We start from the raw sequence: 20112 nt of genomic DNA, 5'->3' as shown, positions 1-20112 counted from the left end.
TCGATCTATCTACTGTATCTATCAATCAATCAATGGTCCATGTTTGGATGGAAATGTAGATTGCTATTTACTCTATGGCAGAGGTTCCCAAATGCGGTCCTCAAGAGTTCAGTTTTTAGATATATCTATGGTTGAACACAAGTGACCTAATTACTACCTCAGCCAATTTGATTTAACCACCTCTGCTCAACCATGACTAGCTCTAAAACCTGAACTGTTGGGGTGCCTTGAGAACCACGTTTGGGAACCTCTGCTGTATAGCATTTGCTGAATAAACCCACTGCTTTGTACAAGTCTCGTGAGTGCATCCTGCTTTTAATGTTTTGACTTTGATCCATTTGGGCTGTCAACCCATCAAATTATTTATAAACAGCTGGGTAGGAGGATTAAAACTGGGTGAGGAACAGCCAAACTCTACTACAAAGGTCAGGTTGTGGAACACAGTTTCATGTCAGGTCATACACCATGTCAAGACTGAGCACAGCAACAAGACACAAGGTAGTTATACTGCATCAACAAGGTTTCTCCCAGGCAAAGATTTCAAAGCAGACTGGGGTTTCAAGATTTGCTGTTCAAGCTCTTTTGAAGAAGCATAAAGAAACAGGCAACATTGAGGACCGTAGACCAATGGCGTAACTAGGGCACGGCCGCCGGGGCAGAAGTGGCGTTCATGGGAGAATTGCGGTCAAAAAGCCATACCTTCGATGTGGAAACAAGGCCAAGCGTCTCAACTATGTACAAAAAAAACATAGGAACTGGGGTGCAGAAAACTGGCAGCAGGTGCTCTGGACTGATAAGTCAAAATTTTAAATATTTGGCTGTAACAGAAGTGAGTTTGTTCGCCGAAGGGCTGGAGAGCGGTACAATAATGAGTGTCTGCAGGCATCAATGAAGCATGGTGGATGTTCCTTGCAAGTTTGGTCCTGCATCTCAGCAAATGGAGTTGGGGATTTGGTCAGGTTTAATGGAGTCCTCAATGCTGAGAAATACAGGCAGGTACTTATCCATCATACAATACCATCAGGCCGGCGTCTGATTGGCTGTATGTTTGAGGTTGGTGCCCTGCTGCAGAATAAATTTGGAGCCAATGTCATTAAGAACTATCTTCAGCGTAAAGAAGAACAAGGAGTCCTGGAAGTGATTATATGGCCCCCGCAGACTCCTGATCTCAACATCATTGAGTCTATCTGGGATTACAAGAAGAGACAGAAGGATTAGAGCAAGCCTACATCCACAGAAGATCTGTGGTTAGTTCTCCAAGATGTTTGGAACAACCTCCCTGCCGAGGTCCTTCAAACACTGTTTGCAAGTGGATGCTTTTTTGAAGGCAAAGGGTGGTCACACCAAATATTGATTTGATTTAGATTTATCTTCTATTCATTCACTTTGTAATTTTGTTAATTGATAAAAAATAAACTATTTACGCTTCTATTTTTGAAAGCATTCTTACTTTTTTCCACACCTGTCTAAAACTTTTGCACAGTGCTCGAAGTGGGGCGGTATACGGCGGTATGACATGCCGCCACTTAGTGTTTGCCAAATTAGAGACTGTACCAGCACTGGGATTTGGGATTGCATATGGAATCCCAGCGCTGGAACAGCAGCGGCAGTGCGTGGAGATGTGTCCCGCTGGGAACACATCTCATTTGGTGGGGGAGATGGGATGCATACAGAAACTTCACTGCACTGACTGCAGTTAGCACCGGCCGCCAGCCAATCCAGCGTATCAGCCTATTAAGGAAGGTGCGACTCTTTGAATCTGGCGCCGGCCACGAGCCAATCATGGCTCGCAGATCGCTAGCCAATTAGAAGTTGTCTGCGGAAACATCTCTCTCCACTCGGCTGGGAGTCACCGAGTGCTGCTCCTGATTAGCCGGCATCAGCGTGCAGCTCACAGCGGTGTGCCTGATCTTCAATCCCCCCCAGCATGATCAAGGCAGCATGGACATTACAAGGCAGGGTGAGAACGCAGTGCACGGCTTACCACTCACAGCCGACACAGGACCAACTGCTTTCACATTCTGTTGAGTTGGACAATATAGCATATGTGTCTGTAATATCGATACAATAATTAGCAGGTCACTTTAGTTTGGTAGTAGCATGCCACAGATGTTACATAGTTCCCTGTGACTGCAGTTTATGAATAGCCTCGCTGCATACTCTGTTGCATCTCTATAGGGGAATTTACAGATATACAAATGGTCTTTGATCTATGAGACACATTTACAAGCAGAGTGAAAAGAGTACCATTGATCCTACCTGTAGTTTTGTGACTGACTTATGATTTTATTTACTACGAATCAGCCTACTTACAGGTAATGCTTATAACTTATTGATGACATATTTATTATGGTGGGTGATGGAGATTCAAAATTCCACCCCCACCTCTAAATTCCCACACATTTTATATATATATATATATATATATATATATATATACATATATAGTATATACATACACATACATGCACACACACATGTATGAGAAAAACTCACTCCTAATCATACCTGGCAGACTTTAAAACTGAGTGACTCCAGATGATGTTAGTATTAAACCGTATCATTGATTGCAGAGTTTAATACTTACCCTTCATACCCCCAGAGAATCCCCTCCAATTTGCAAAGATGATTAAAGGCAGCCGTTCACGGCCAAAGTCCCTTATTGCCTGTGCAGTTTTAAATGAAGAATCTGGGAACCAAACCTGACCAGCCTGCTGGATTATCTGAAACAAGGCACCACATATACATCACAAACAATTTGTAACAATTTTATCTTTTTACCTATTATTAAGCTCTATCAATGTTGTCTAATATTGTGTAATTTGCACAAGGTCATTACCAACTGGTATCTGAGTATTCCTACACCTTCTACCCCCAGCTATTTGCATAGCCCTTTGTGCACAATGTAATTACTAGAAATAACTGGGCTCAGTGGTAGAAGATAGTGTGTAACATAGCACACTCTGACGCCGATGACTTGACTCCAAAGAGGAGTTGGGCTGTAAATACCAAACCTTCTAAAGGGTCTTCAATAACAGATTCAATTTTAGGGGACTGTCCTGACAATCAGAATATTTATCTTTGCTGATGTGACTGCTGGAGATGTATGTTTACCTCTTATACCGATTTCATTGCCCAGCTGTTCGGTGATGAACCCAGCATCCACAACGCTCTGACCACTACCCAGCAGATTATAATTGATCAAGAATCAGTCTCACTAGAAAAGTGGTGCTGCAGCAGATATACACACCACTGAAAAACGTAAGCGGGTGCCACTGATGGAGCCTGGTTGCAGTTCCATATTCTAGTTCACCTGGGGGTGCCACCTTGGTATACAGTTGACACTTAAAGTATTTGCAAATGTCTGGTTTGGCTAAACAGCACCAGCAGAACAATCTGTAAGCCCCCTACAAAGAAAGCCTAACTTACCACAACTGCTTTGTTTGCATAATACATAGAGCACAAGATACTTTGCAATAAACAAATAAAAAGCATATGTTTAACTTGGTGAAAAGCTGTTTTCAAAGTAAATACTCCCAATCTAACGTACAGTCATTCAAAATTATAGGACATATAAAGATGTTGGAGAAAGGGAAAACAACCTTAGCTTCAGACTCAGGATTCGCTGGATCAGCTGGCACTGCCATCTCTGCACTCCGGGTCTCAACAGCTATAACTCCCACAGGTATTCCCCCTAATCTACAGATAGATTATAGAATATTATATTCAGGTGTAACTGACAAGTGTAAATTCATCTTCTTAATGCCAATAGTTTTTAATTAACAATTTTCAAAAATGAACATACAAGGGGCATAAAGAAAAAAGAAGGGTAGGCAGGAAGGTAAAAGGAACAAGGGGGGATACATGAAGGCATTAAACATACTAGAATACAGTCTAACATAGATAAAATGCAATGAAAAGAAGATATACATGTTATTATGTTTATTATGTTAGAGCCTTTGGGCTGGACAAAGGGAAATGTACCTGGGTGTCATGAATTCCTCTTTTTATTATTTTAAACTATTAATATTATAGTTAATTTTATTGACACAAACTGCAGGTGTTCTTACCTTGCCCTTCCAACCACAACAGTCTGTGCCCAGCGCTGCATGATCTCCATGAAGCTTCCATGGTCAAAGAACCCACTCTGCCACGTCCCTTTGACAGCTACAGAAATATATATTGTACTTATTATTAAAAGTAGAAATTTTCAAAATGCATTATATAAAAAAAGAGCACATCTAGAGGACTTACTGGGGTGAGCTCTACCAGCAAGCATCCAACGGGGATCATATGGAGCCTTTGTTGGCATAAATTCAATCTGACGGTCTATTGGGTCAACTGACGCGATGACAGGGACTGGACTGTGCTTATCCTTGATAGACACGTACAAAATCAACATACATACATTGTGTCAATTATATTTATTTTTATAAGCATAGATGATGAAAGAGTGAAGAGAGCAATGGATATAAAGATATAAAGATAGATAGACAGATAGATAGATAGATAGATAGATAGATAGATAATAAAGAATATTGAGTAAAGGCTGTTTGGCAGGGCTTGCACACACTGCAGGAGCCATGTATTCAATCAAATTTTGCTGTTAGGACATAGCGTTTGAGAGCTGGAAAGCTCAATAACTCTACAGCTTTTAAGCAGGTCCAGCCCACTCCTACAATTCTATTTCTCTTACATCTAATGGAGACACTGGAACAAGAAGTTTGACAATCAAAATAAAATGTGCACTTCACTTCTATATCCCCAGGATTTTCATTTTTTTCTAGTGCTTTGTGAATAGGGTGTGCTGGGCCCTGTGGTAAGGTGCTAAACAGCAGACAGCCAAGCACCTCCTACTTATCAAGCTTTCCCCTGTATTCTATACTACAGCGAAGTAGAGTATTAGGGTGAAGAGTGTTTTTTTATGAGTTTTCCGAAAAGGATAGTGCATCAAGAGTTTACTTTCACTTCTCTGACAGTGTTCTGTGTCTGTCCTTCAACCTCTTCTGTATTGGTCATGTCTGAAAAAGGAGGTTTTAGAGCCAAAATGTAAAGGGCTGGCGTCAATGATGTTTTTTTTGCGTGTTCAAAATGGAATTCCAAATTGCCGAATGGACAGTCTGTCACAGACACCTTATGTGTCGCATGTGCGGTTAATGGCTGATGCCATGCACACCTGCAAGTGATGCCACCGAAACAACCTAGGGTAAATCTAAGTCTTTAACCTACTGTATTTTATTACAGGTCACTGAACATCCCCGGGGGGTGAACAAGAGTCACCTCTTTTGTACCTCCTGTGCTGAAGGCTCAGAGAATGACTCTACATTATTTGGCCATAAGTCTTTGTAGCGACTGAACCAAATGAGTCAACTTGGACACAAAACCTGATGAGGTCAGTGTAGGGCCCAGTTGTAGTTTTCTCATCTTTGCATTCAGCCTCTACAACAAGGCCTCAGAAGCATCACTCCTTCTACCTATCCTCCTCTCAGGAGCAAGGGGATATGGCTAAGGATTTGGACATTGATTTGGACATTGAGGATTCCTCTGCAAAGTCTAGATGATTAAGTGTGGACTGTGCAGCATATTCTAAATGTTCAGAAGGGTGAGACACATTACAATGGACTATCTTAAAAGAAAGAAGAAATAATTAATTTCTTACTCTCAGTTTGAAGATTTACCATACAAATTGGGGATCAAACTTGAATGGAGGTTCCGAGTTTCACGCAGGTTGCAGTCCCTTTATTCCTTCCTTAGTGAGGATACGGAAATATGCAAATCCTCACCCATGGTGGATACCACCCTTAGCTCGCGTGTCCACCATTTTCAGACCACCACTAACCCAATACTAAATGCTGGAACCCTTATTGATGGCACAGATAGAAAATTTGAAACCATCATTAAAAATATATGTTGCACCTGAAGCCTCTATTAGAACCACTTTAGCCTTGGCTTGTGTTAACAACGCAGACGAAAATTGGTCAAAGCAATTTTGGAGGACTTGCAATCAGGTCTGAATTGCTGACCTTGAGTGCTAGTATCATTTGAGCTTTGTTTTCCACTCAGCGTGCCATATACTCTAGCTCAAGACCCTTGCCTTTTTCAGGAATAACCTTATTAGTTCTAGAAATGGATATGATCATTAGCCAGACAATGGATAGAAGGAGTTCTCTTTTGCCAGTGACTATACCAAAAGTTTGGGTTCTCAGTTTCGGTCCTTTTGTGCTGCAGACAAAGCAAGTGGTAAAACATTGAGAAGACAATCCACTACTTCTTGTGGTGGACAGACAACATGCTAAACTCTGCAGGAAACCATTCATGCTTTAATTTCCACAGAAGTGGTCATCCCAGGAATAGCAGAAGGGAACAGGGTTGTATGCAAATCTTTTCTTGGTCCAAAAACCAGATGGATACTTTTGGCCCATTTTGAGCCAGGTTCGGGTGGACAGTTTCAGCTTGTAAAGTAATAACGATATGGTCTTCATAGATGTCAAAGATACTTACTTGCATGATGCCACCTGGCAAACTCATTAATATCTTCTCAAATTTAAAGTTTGGTACCTTAATTTACAATTTTGGACTCTATCTTTCAGTCTGGCTGCAGCTGTACAGGTGATCACAAAGATCACGGTGGTTAAGGCAGCTTTTCTGAGGTCCAAGGGGTGACAATCATTTCGTAATCTTGATGATCTCTTAATCATGGTTCGGTTCCCGGCCTTGATTCTGGCCCATGTGGCAGAGACTGCATAAACATTAAATTCCCATGGGTGAACCATAAGCAATCAAAAGTCTAATCTAGTTCCTATCTAGAGACCTGTCTTTCTGGGACTGCTGTCCAACACCAGACAGTAGAATGTGTTTTTGCCAGAAGACAAGATAGAGACTTAATAGTGATTCTATTGGCTGTCAGTCAGACATCTGTTCTTTTTGCATGAAAGTCTTTGGGAAGATGGTCTGGATCTTCGAGGCTGTCATTCAACTGTATTCTAGATTGAGTTCATATTGATATGGAATAAATCAAACCATTGAAGTAACTGACCAGCCAGTACATCAGATTGACTACAAGGAATAATCAGTCGCTCCTATGGTGGATGAGGGTTGACAACCTCAAAAGTTTCCACCACAGAAAATTGTCTCCAGATCAAAAAGTTTTCAGCAGATAATGGATGGGGGTCAGCAAGATGTCAACATGATGGCATCTTGGTTGAATTACAAGCTGGATCAATATTGCTGAAAGATAGGTGACAGCAGGTATTTTTGGTAGATAATGTCTGTTCCATGAAAGTTCTATTTGATTTATCTGATTACTCCACTGACAAAATATCTATACATTTTCGTGAAGGTCAAAAGTGAAGTGGTCCAGGTGAATTTTGTAGGAGCAGACTGGCCAAGATGGTTGTGGTACACAGACAATCAAAAATGTCAACAAGTCCCTTGTGGAGTTTTTTTCTAAGACAGGGGGCTCTATTTATTAACATTATTTTGACTAAAATAAAGTGAAAAAAGGTGTTTTCACACCCTTTTCACATTATTTTAGTATCACCTATAGTTGTTACAGGGCAATTGGAGTAGAATTCGTAAAATTCCACTCCAACCCATAAGTATCACTTATTTTTAGTAAGCAGATCGCATTTCCCATAATTGTAATGGGAAATGTGATCCGACCAGAGTTACTAAAAATAAAATGTGAAAAAATACCGGGGAAAGCCCTGCGATGATAACACCATTATCCAGGGTCTCCCCCGGTTACCAGCCTCCTGCCCTGCTCTAATGGGGAGAGCAGAGCCGGGAGTCGGTCCCAGTAATCAGCTGTGTGGTCTAAACAGACCGCAAGCTGATTACTGTAAAAAAAAGAAAAAAAAAATAGTAAAAAATAAAATTTACTTACCTGACTCCAGGGACCGGTGATCGGGCCTCCGGTGATGACTCCCCTCTGGTCAGCTGGTCTCCCATAGTGCACTGCTGCCCGGTCATCAGGTGATCGGGCCCCAGTGCAGTATGGGAGATCACCTGACGGAGGAATGGAGAACATCACCGGAGGCCCGAAGCATACAGGTAAGTGTAATTAAGGAAGAGAGGGGGAGTGGGTCGTGGGGGGGTCCGTGATCGTGGGGGCGGGGCTTAGCACCAGGGGCGGGGCTTAGCGCCGGGGGGGTAACAGCGGCGACCGGTCGGCGCATGCGCGAGTACTTAATTACGGTATTTTTTGCAAAAATACCGTGATAAGGCTCCGAAGGGGATTTACAGGGACAGACCTTTATCGCAAGCTCTGTCCCTGTAAGGGATTTGTAGTAAATCCCTGTGATCTTGCCTGAATTCGCAATGCGAATTCACTCGGTAATATCACACTACAATCTGCATTCAATATGCAGATTGTAGTAAATAGAGCCCAGGACCTCTTACATCAGGGATCATGTTATCATCAGTAATTAGCACAATTGGCCTTAATGCATGTCATATGTCAAAGGGGATTTCTGAGAATGTTGAAGCAAGCAAATGCTAGATTGATTACTTGGGTGATTTGGCAGGATTATGTTGGGGCAGGGAAATCTTTTCCTATTAATTTGAAGGCACATTCTGCCCAATCAGTGAGCCTCAGTTGAGCAGCCACATGTTTCTCAAAAACCACAGATACTAGCTTTGAACAGAAAGTACTCCACACTGCAACATCTGAGAGTCCCCACCCTTGCTGGTAGCTTTGGAAAGTCCCCGAGGTCCAGTGTCCACATAGGAAGTAAGATAAAAAATTAGATTTTTATACAATAAATCTTTTTTTCGGAATCCACTGGGGAAGCTGCACACCCAACTGTTGCAAGCTAGTTCTCCTGTAAAAGTTTAAAAACTTAAATTTTTCGGGAGATGTTTATTTTCTGTTTCTTTTCATATCATCCTTCTCTGTACTATCCTGTAGTGCTTGTTAATAAGGAAAAATGCAGTTACCTGCAGTGCGGGGATATAGAAAGGGGAAAAAATGCAAACATAGGGCCAGATTCATCAGTGGACAGAATTGCAAAGCCACACACAAGCAGCTTTGCAATTCCGTCCTTGCTAAAATGCAAATACAGCAGGAGGTGTCTGACACCTCCGGCTGCATCTGCGATCCTAGCGATATGACTGGTCACAGCCTGTCGTGTTATTGGGCAGCGCCAACCAGCTGAGTAAGCCTCAGCTTATGCAGGCTGGCTGGAATGCGAGGCCAGGAATCTGCGTCCATGGAAGCAGTTCCTGCCTTGCCATTCCCGGAAAAAAGAAGCAACACGCCCATTTCTGGGAATGCAGGCCGTTCCCGTCCCATAAACACCTCTGCCTGTCAATCATGCAGAGGCATACAGGGGTCTGCGTGCGATCACGCAGGACCTGTTCTGCGTATGCAATAATTGGAAATCTGCGTTAAGCAGTGTACTTGCCTGCACTGCTAAATGAGGCCCATAGTGCAGATGTATTATGAGTGTCAAACTCCTAGATGACACCATATCCCCAAGGACTAGAGTCGGCAATGGTTTTGGAGAAAATTATTTAAAGTAAGTATTTATAAAACCTAGCTTCACATAATATTACTATATTCTAACAATCCATCAAAGGAAAAACAATGATCCTTTATACAAGAATAACAGAATAGATTGTGAAAGCAGATATGATAGGTGAAGGATATATGTTGACTGGCTTTCTATTTTTTTTTCTTTTACTCTACTGTTACACATATTACAAAACCTTTGGTGTTCAGATTTGTTTGTGATGTGAAAAGAATCTATACAGGATAATGTGGTGTGACCGTGTGAGTGACAGTAAAGCCAGAAACATCACTGGCTCTCCATATAGGAAACACTGTGTTTTGCACCATGTCACAAATATTAGCTCTCCACATATATTTTATGTCAAGAGATTTTATCTTTACTTTTAAACAAATATCCACTGTAAATTATACAGGCTAAACACAGCAACAGGAACACTAAATATATCTTACCTTTGGCATATAAGAGAGCCACTGAATAATAGTATACACTCCTTCAAAATCATCAGGCACCATAGTGTGAGACACACCATTATTACACATAATTTGTACCCCTCCCAACTGGTTATTTGAGGTGTACACTTCACGACCCAGGACCTAAAACAGGAGAAAGTTTGCTTAAAAAGACATTTGTTTTAAACTTCGGTGTTCGTTCGTTAATTTGGCAATCTAAAGACAGATCATATCTATAGGTTCCCCATACAAATTATCCCAGCACAATGGCAAGACACTACTGGAACTGACTGGTCGCCAAGTGCACAATAAACACAGAAATGTAAATGACCTTGTTCAGGGCACTGGCCCCAGTCAGGATTATATGGGAATTCTCCACTTGGATAACACGTTGTCCGAGTCTCACCAGGTAGGCTCCTATCCCAATTGCACGACACGTTACCTGAAAGCAAATAGAGATTGGAAATCTCTGCATGTGCTTGTCAGGACAACACAACAATGGTCAAAGCAGAAAAGGACACATACCATGCTAATGGTAACAATCTCATCATATGCCAGAGATGATTCTCCTGCTATCGTTCCTGATCCTCTCAGATTCTCCACTCCGATTCCTTCCTCCTTTCCAATAATGTCAGTCAGCATATACCTGTGGAGGAGAACCACATATAACATTTCTCTGCTAGAAGAGTTGATAGTAACAAGTATATGAACAGTAAAAATCCCTGCATTTCCCATCTGATTTTCTATAAATACAGGTCCATATGTTATTTCAACATTTATTAGCTTATATAGATGGGATAACTACTTCAGCTGGCCCAATAGAATTATCCTCTATACACTATTTACTGTAGATACTGTATAAAGGCTGATTCAATTACTTAAAACCAGGAAGCATACCCATCGAGAAAGACCCAAATGAAGACTAAAAATCATTTGTAGGTATTGCAGCCCCAGCACCTAACAGAACAGTACAATTTAAACAATAAAAGCTGTGATTTTGCAATCACAGCCCTATCAGATATCAACTGTTGCTGTCTGTTTGCATTGTCAGTAGGCGAATTACAATGGCAGTGGCTACAAGTTCCAAGCAGTGCTGGGGGTGAATTTTGTCTTATGGGGCTGTATTTGGTGTACATGGGACAGCAATGTTGCATGTCCTGTACAAACTGGAAAAAGGAATTTTTACCATACTGTAATTGCTACTTATTTACTTTAATTTGGTTTTGGACTATGCATGGTACACTAATTATATTATTACATGTAATGCCACATAAGCCAAGATTTGAAGTTCATGGGTTGATAAAGTTTTAGGACATTTGGCCTAAGTCCCAAAAAACTAAATCAGAGGATGTACATTACAATACAAATTGGGTATTTAATTAATAGTGAGTTTTTGCACTTTATGTTTGAGACATGGTAGGTTATATCATGTGAAGTCCACACATAACACACATCGTACATGTTGTGGCAGAAAGTATGAATGAGAACTACTGAGTCATTGTATATTTCATAAACATTAAGACAACATTAGTGAAGGCAACAAAATCATATTAAGCATGCGTGATGAGGGGCATTCACTGCAGAAAATGCACACACTATTGAGCATAGTACTTCAATTTCAAGGTTTAAAGGGGCCCATACATTTGCGGCGCATTGCCCCAATTCCCTGTTCTATCGACGCCAGGGTAGGGGAATTGGGGAAATCCAACATATTGGAAATCCTGGATTCACCAATCCCGACCAAAAAATGATCGGGATCGGCGGGTTGGGGATATTTAACAGGTTGTTTATCCCCGATGCGCCAACAGATTGGCGATCAGCATTGGGTAATCGCGGCGCTGATGTATGGCTGCATTAGTCTTTTTAGTTTCAATATTTAACTTGAGATTCCTGGCTGCAGCTGTACAGGTGAACACAAAGATCACGGTGGTTAAGGCAGATATTTGGGAGTATTAACTGTCACTTAATGTCAGTTGACTGCATTGCATGAATATCTTTACCTTGATTCACCTTCATCTTCAACATGTTCACAATGCACAGAATTCATAGAGCTAATCCGTGTATAGTCCTGAGGGGTCAGGTACAAATACTTGAAACCCTGGAGAAAGAAATTCAGACAGCCAGTTATTTAAGGACTATTTGTATGAATGACCACTTTCTAAACCATGAATATTGTAGGGTAAATGTTTCACTCAGGATGATAGGTCAAACACAAACTAAGTGGTGGATTCAGAACAACAATGATAATCTTATGCTTAATTTAAATCCTATTCCATTGGGAAATACTGGAATACTGTGCTACAGAAGCTCAAATTCCACCTCTATTAAACCCTGCAAGCCTGCCATGGAATTACAGTAAATCTAAACGCACAGAAAGTTCTAGTATAGAAAAGAGGGAAAGGAAAGAACATCTTTCTCCAACAAAAACAAGAATCCAAACAATGTCAACAGTGGAAAAAAAAGAAACAAAAACAAGAGCATATATAAATGGAGTTCGGTGTCCCCCTTTACCATGAACCAATAACTCCAATTTTCTCTTTCACCCAGGGGGACAACTGATGTCATCCCAAAGCTATCAGAAGTCAGTGTTCAACATCTTATATATAAAATTAGAATCTTTGGACGCAAACATTTTCAATCTGTAGAATTTTTTAATGGTGTGTACCACGGACCAAGTGGTCATCCAACACAACTGCTCCACCAAGGCATCTTATCGTAGTGCCCAGGAGGCACTTATCTGATAGAAGCGCTATAATCATTGAAGGAACAGGCTCACCTGTTCCAATGTAAGCCTGACAAATAATATAGGTAATTCACCTGGCAATGGTCTTCCTAGATGCCACCAACATCTTCTAGTCATCATAAAGAATCAACAAGCCATCCACATGCATAGGTCATCAAGAGAGTTCTTTGGGCTGGAAAAAGGTTTGTTCCTATGAACAGCCCAGACTTTAACAAAATATGAGAAACAGAGACTTACTGGGACACAGTCACTTGCTCTGAAACTCACCACGCTGCCATCAAAAGAGTGACATTCAAGTAAGGAACTTCAACTCCATCTAAACAAAGGTTCTAAGGAAGGATGCTGTAGGGCTGTCCTCAGGTTGAGACCCAAGGAGCAATAGGAGGAATGTATGGAGGGTACACATGCATCACACCCTTAAGGAATGACTGTACCTCAGATAAGAAATGTCTTTACCTCCCTGAAAGGCAACCACAAGATGTCTGATATCTGAACTGTTAAGGAGACAAGCTTCAAACCCCCTTCCAGACCGTCCCACAAGAACAGAAGTAAACGGTCCAACCAAAAAGAAGAGGAAGTCCATCCCTTCACACCAGGAGATGTAGGTCTTACAAACCCTGTGGTAATTCTCGCCTGGAACATAGTCTGAACTGCTCTGGTGATGACAGAGTCCTGACTAATTTTACTTAAGCCAAGCACCACAAAAGGGCTCATGCTTACAATGTCTATGTACAATGATTCCCTGGCCAGTACGATGTTCCCAGAATCTTCAGAATACCCTCTTTTTTACCTACCTGAGTACCCTCAGGAAGCTTCGCTATCAGAGGAACAGGTAGATTAGATGCAAGTTCAAAGGTAATGAGTGGCATCTACTAGAAATGCCTTTGGATCACATGTCCTGCAGTGTAAGTAATCCACCTTGTGTTCACGATCTGCTCGAAGACATCAGGGTGAAGGGACCATTACCTGGGGCGAAGGCATTGTCTGCTGAGGAAATCTGCTTTACAGTATTTACCCCTGGAATGAAAGGCACTGTAATGGCTGGAAGTTTTGCTCCACCCTTTGCATAACCTTGCTGGTTTCTCTGATGGCCAGGTCACACATGGCGCCTCCCTCTTATAATTTAAGTAGGCCCCCACCTTGGCATTGTCTGTCTGGATCTTAATGGTTCTTATTTGCAAGAACTAGCATCCTCTGACTGCAATGTTCTGAGGTCCTTTACAGTTATCAGGAGATTTGACTCCTCTAGAGTCCAAAGACCCCACAACTGGCACTGGAGAGCCAAGAGCTTCTGTTGTTACAGTCATCCACTAATAGTTAGAGAATGGGCAACCCTTGTTGGGATTGTCACCTTCAGCTATCAGCGGAACAACATACGTAGCTTTCAGTCTGATAAGCTTGATGGTTAAACTTTGGCGAGACTTGTTACATTTTTAAAATAGTAAAATCTGGGAATAAATTGAATGGACCTGTGCAATTGCACCGCCTCGCAGGTGGAAATCATTTTACTATCACCAGTTCAGCCCTGTCTGTTATTTTGTACAGTATTATGTCTTTTACACTAAGCAACATTAGGCTTTTACATATCAAAATTTTATTTTTTCTTGTACCGCCAACCATCTATCAATCTATATATCTAACTAATAGTCTGTCTCTAACATGTGAAGTGATAGCTGGACAGTAGCACACACATACCCCCCTACTCATATATCCTGCTGCCACCAATAACACCACCATGGGCAGCCTAGCTAGCCCATTCACCCACCTTCCCAAGCCCACTTACCCAATCAGGGTTTGTCACTTTATGTATATGTATTTACATTTTCCTTTTATTATTTTATTATATCTCTGAAAAGAAGAAAAGACACCTGCCTGTTAGCTGACAGGGACTTCACCAGCCCTTGTCATCCAGTAATAGCAGCCTCTACTGATAGGTGTCAAACAGATGTCCCCAGAAGTTGTTAACACAAGCCAAGGCTAAAGTGGTTCTAATAGAGGCTTCAGGTGCAACGTATATTTTTAATGATGGTTTCAAATTATGCAATTTAAATTTTGTTTATTACTAGTCTTAAAACATCATTAGTACAGAATGACTAGGTAGACCTCTAACTTTACTTTAAGTAGCAAGAAGTTCTCAAAGCCCAAAGGTATTGCTACCCCGGATCTAGATAACTCAATGCTGAACAGCCTGAGATATATGCTATACTCATGTCTCTTCCTCACCTTGTAAGGATCAGAAGGGTCATTCCAAGCCACTTGAAACATGTGTCTGAGTTCCTCTGCCAGTCCTATCCGAGCGCCACTGTTAGCTGCAATATAAATTCGTGGGATCCCTTCCTTCCTAGCAAGCTCTGAAGCTAGCAGAAAAAGCAAATCTTCCTGTGGCCCAAAAGAGCCAATCTTGTAGGTGATATCATTGCAAATTACAATGATGTCCCGTCCTTTTGGGTACTGAGGAGTTTTAAGCTTCATCTTGAAAGCCACCATTCCAACCTAATACATAGAGAGAATTCATAGAGAGAGAATGGATAGGAAAACAATTGCACTGTAAACTTTTACATGGTGTTGTTTTAACTATTTATTTTACCAAGGTAAATATGCAATCACAAACAACTAGCCTATATTTTGTGATGGTAAAAAGCCTCAACTAGCAAAAAAAGGAGACTTATGTCTCATCTGTTAAGTCTCTTTCTTTAACTCCATAGGGGGCACAGGGACAACTCTGGGTATAACCTGGAGAGGAGAGACTGGGCACTTAATGGTTAAAGCAATTTACCCACAAGCCCAGGATCCTCTCCTCTATACCCCGCTCCCAGGCACTGGACCTCAGTTTAGTTTGTAAGCCGACGGCAGGAGCAAGTCAGAGGAGAAGAGAAGGAAGGCCGGCATACATACAGAACCACGCATATCATGGAAGTACTGCCGGGCCGGTCACCAAGGAAAAACTTCCCAGGGAGACAGGTGCGTCAGGGTGGGCGCCCTGTGCCCCCTATGGAGTCATAGAAAGAGTCTTAATAGTTCATCTAATTCGTATGTACACTGTATGTTTGCAAATAAGTTTTTGTACAGGATGCTTATACTTATATGTTGATTAATAGAATATATTATATATTTTTTAATAAATAAGGTATTTTACCCATATGTATTTATGATTAATTTACACCACTATAGCGCTCCTTATATTTTCTAAATGCCAAGTATGCCTAGATTGGGGTGAAATGTAGAAATTAGTTTTCGCGTTAGAGAGAGATTACTGAAAATACAAGGTATATTTGCTTTTTACATTTTTATGCAGTGCACCTCTTCAGATTTTACCACATCCAGGCAAAACTAGTTGCACTTTCCAAGTGTGAACTTTGAAAGGCAGTAGGCAGACCATATAGGTGCAATGCTGCAAAACCATGGCGTCTTGCCGTATGCATCCACTATGCTTCATAGTATTTTATGTACCTTTAAAATGTTGAGCTTGCTCAGATAGGGCCCTATTATCATTAAAAAGAGCAGGCCTGAATAGCAGAAATATTTATTCCGAGCACGTCACTTCTTCATATACCTGAGATAATGTATTACATTATTTATCACAGATGACAAGTGTGTTCAATAAAATAAGTTACCTCATTTCCGCCAGGCAACCTGTTAAGCTGAACCAACTGACCCTGGCTATCGAGAACCAGCTCTGTGTAGGTAAGAATATCAGTGGTGTTAGGTTCTCCTGAACCCCAGAATTTATACAGAGCCTGCAAAAAGACAACACATAAAATAACATTAATTTATACACAGCTAGTTGCAAAATAAAAGGGCCTAACACATAAAAGTACCGATGTGTCCTCATGTACTATTGCAAAAATTGCACCAAACAGCCCTTCTTGGCTCGGCTTGCACAGAGCATCTTTTTCACTCAAATGTGCGTATTATTCGCTCAAATCAAACAATGGAATGTGACAGAACCGCTGAATGAGACTGCACTGATTAATTTTATATGCAACACTTGTACATCTGTGTGCAAATGAGTGATTCTGTATACGAAGTGCTATGATGCAGTGGCTGCAGCTTTTTATCACGCCAAGTTCCGTTACGCTTCATTTGCAACTTTTCACATATTTAAACTAATTCAAGTATGGCTAAAGTCGCAGCTTGGGGACTCTTGTACAGACTGATTGTGTTTGGCTGTGCCTGCAGTGTGAATAAAACAAGAGATATGATAAGAACTTACCTTTGTTATCTCTGTTTCTACGAAGTCCATAGGGTCCACAGGGTTGACCTTGGGGTATAGGTTGGGAACCAAATCCGGGCACCACGCAGTTAAAGCTTTTAGCTCCCAGGATGCACTTGGGTCCACTCTCCCTATAACCCCACCCCCAAGCCAGAGGCACCTCAGTTTGTAAGTAGCCAAAGGCCGGAGGAGGAGAGAAGAAGAGAGAGAAAACTGGAGCACTCAATAACCATACTCACAGAAATGGGAGATGGAAAACCGGTGACCAGCCACACAGCTCATATGAAGCCAGGTGCGTCAGGGCGGGCGCCCTGTGGATCCTATGGACTTCGTAGAAACAGAGATAACAAAGGTAAGTTCTTACCATATCTCTTGTTTTCTACTTCAGGGTCCATAGGGGGTCCATAGGGGGTCCATAGGGTTGACCTTGGGGATGTCCCAAAGCAGTTCAACCAAGGGTGGGGACGCTCCTGTGCTGAGAGGAGAATCCGTCACCAAAAAGGAAGCATCCTGAGAGGCAAAGGAAACCAATGCCTAGAACCTTAAAAAGGTGTGGACAGAAGACCACGTGGTCACCTAGTTTGGCAAAACAGCTGAGTCGCCACAGCGAGCCGCCCACGAGGGTTACATGGCCCCAGAAAAAACAAGCCTCAGCGACAGAAAGGCCTACCCATGGGTAGGCCCCTGAGGAAGACATACGAGGCCATCCAGCCAACATTTGATTATAGGCCGGCCATCCTTTCCTGTGAAAACCAGAAACCGTAGACCACCAATAAGGAGTCCGATTTCCATAAGGAACTTGAACGGATCACATAAATCCAAAGAGGCCGGACCACAGTCAATGAGGCCACACCAGCCGAGAGGACTGGGGACTGAATGGCCGTACCATAAGTTCCAGAATAATATGGAACCTAAAAACCACTTTAAGAAGAAACACAGGGCGAGAGCAACTCACACCCTGACATGATGCCCTCCAGAAAAGGGAGCCACATGAGAACGCTCCCAAGTCAGACACTCTCCTGGTTGATATAAACACCCTGAGAGAGAGAGAGAGAGAGAGAGAGAGAGAGACTAACAATAGACCATGCAATGGCTATCACAACCAGCGGTTCCATTGACTGTCCCCGGAGGGAACGAAGAACCACTACTAACTCCCACGGAGTCCCTAGGGAGGACAAATGGAGGCATAATCCAGAAAACACTCCAAAGGATGAACTGGGTACCAGAGTGGAGCAATTCCACATCTTAACCATACTGACAGTGTAGAGATCCACACTGTCAGGAAGGCCATGCCGAGGGTGAAACCCAAGCCAGCCGGAAGGAATGCCAGAATCTCTGGAGATCCTGGACACCGGAGGATCGTATCGACAGGTACAATACCATAAGAATTATGGCTGCCACAATTTGTGGTAGGTCCCAGCAAAAGCTGATCCATGTGCTCTAATCATTCCAACGATGACAAAGCCAGGGAAGCCGTAAGACCACTGTAGGGACGCAGTCAAAGACAAACGACCCAGGTCCAAGGCAAAACCAAGGACCCTGAGACAACAGGTCCGGGCAGTGAAACATCAGGAATGGAGTATCGATGGAGGGACTCCGAAAATCCAAGTACCCCTGACATCTGGGGCAATCAGGAGCCACCAGCAGGAAAGCATCTCTGTCTCGATTGAAACACTTCCCTCGAGGAAGAAGGGAGACCGGAGAACACAGGTACGCAAAGTGGAAGGACCACTTCATCGACAAAGAGTCACTGAAGGTTGCTTCAGAATCCCCAGAGCTGGACTGTAACACCATAGTGTGATAAAGTCAGAAGGCCATGAGGGTCACCTCAGGGGGCCCCCCCTGCTCACCAGGAGATGAAACCTCTCTGGTGGAAGAGACTAGTCCCCGGGATGCACGTCGTGACGGCTGAGGACTCCCGCTTCCCAATGGAGAGCTCCTGAAATGAACGCAGCCGAGATGGTTGGGAGGAGACCCTCGGACTATGTCCGAATGTGTGACATACCTGTCATTGCCATCCAACGAACAGTGTTGCTAAAAAGGAAGCCACTGTCCTGACCCTGTCGGACTGAACCTTTTCAGGTTCACCGGGAAACAAGAGTTATGCCAGAGTGAAGGCCCAAGACAGGCCAAAGTTCCAACAAGTTAATTGACAGGTTGGAATCGACAGACGTCCAACTGCACTGAAATGGATGCGAACAAGACACTGTCCATAGCAAACAATACCCTGGACGGGGTGGCCATAGCCACCCGGAAAGGGACCGACTTGCCTCCGGAGAGAACATCATCGTTTGAACAGTGATCCGACAGAAAAAACTCGTTCCATCTGGAGATAAGCCAATTATGGAAAGGCCTGGAATAGAACTAAGCCCATTCCACCCATCCAAAGGCAGACACTGAATATTTGACCATGCATCCCAGAGTGTAAAGACATATGTTGACTGCGTAGACATCCATGTACTCCTAATGGAAGAGTGGAGATGCCGTCTTACGCCAGAAGAATTCTCAGATTCTGAGAATCCAGCAGGGCTCCTAGATGAAGAATACCCAGAGAGGGATGCAGGGAGGACTTTTTCCCCGTTGATTAAATGCCTGCACCCTGAAGAAGCCACGGTCATCCTGACCTAGCTGTAAAGTACCCCGGTGATCCTGCTAAGAGCAGGAGGCCGTCCAGGTACAGGAGCATTGGGATATACTGAACAGGAGAACTGTCAGAAAATCCAAAACGCTGGTAAACCCCTGTGGGACTGAAGACAGTCCCAATAGGCAGAGCCCGAAAAATTATAAGTGTTGCTGTGATACAGCAAACCTCAGTCCATGTTGAGGAAAGGTCTCTGTAAGTACCCGTAGGCACGCGTCCTGTTTATCCAGTGACACCATAAAGTCCCCAGGTTCCAAACATAGTACGATGGAGCATAGGGATTGTCTCCTGAGCCCAGGTAGCTTTAGGAACTGGTTCAGGGAATTGAGACAGAGAATAGGCCAAAGAGGACCATTCAGCCTCCACACCAGAAAGAAAGCAGAACAACCAGTCCCTCGCTGAGAAAGTGGGGATGGCCTAATTAGCTCCGCTTACCGCAACAGCTGTATAGCTTTCTGGATTTGTAAGGCCCTGTTCGGGTCTGAATAGTGGCCCGCGTACCATCACAAGGAAAGAGGCAGCCTGAGCAAAGAGAGGGCATACCCTCCTACCCA

General features: G+C 42.8%; 1 protein-coding gene across 4 annotated transcripts in view; it reads right to left on the bottom strand.

Moving 5' to 3' along the window:
* The window catches only part of ACACB (acetyl-CoA carboxylase beta), a 156288-nt gene that overhangs the window by 7805 nt on the left and 128371 nt on the right, over positions 1-20112 (bottom strand). For all 4 annotated transcript variants that reach the window (XM_088457281.1, XM_088457282.1, XM_088457283.1 and 1 more), the window contains 10 exons: positions 16319-16441; positions 14928-15197; positions 11962-12059; positions 10487-10607; positions 10293-10403; positions 9962-10105; positions 4255-4375; positions 4071-4167; positions 3603-3699; positions 2588-2723 (listed from right to left, as the gene is read on the bottom strand). In XM_088457281.1, the coding sequence (XP_088313407.1) occupies positions 2588-2723; positions 3603-3699; positions 4071-4167; positions 4255-4375; positions 9962-10105; positions 10293-10403; positions 10487-10607; positions 11962-12059; positions 14928-15197; positions 16319-16441 (1318 nt within the window). The remainder of the gene's footprint in view (positions 1-2587; positions 2724-3602; positions 3700-4070; positions 4168-4254; positions 4376-9961; positions 10106-10292; positions 10404-10486; positions 10608-11961; positions 12060-14927; positions 15198-16318; positions 16442-20112) is intronic.

The sequence above is a fragment of the Taudactylus pleione genome, unplaced genomic scaffold (genome assembly GCF_031769625.1).
Source record: "Taudactylus pleione unplaced genomic scaffold, aTauple2 ptg000749l, whole genome shotgun sequence".
NCBI classification, from domain to species: Eukaryota; Metazoa; Chordata; class Amphibia; order Anura; family Myobatrachidae; genus Taudactylus; species Taudactylus pleione.
Note: the sequence above shows the minus strand (reverse complement) of the source record. Positions and strands in the feature narration are given on the sequence as shown.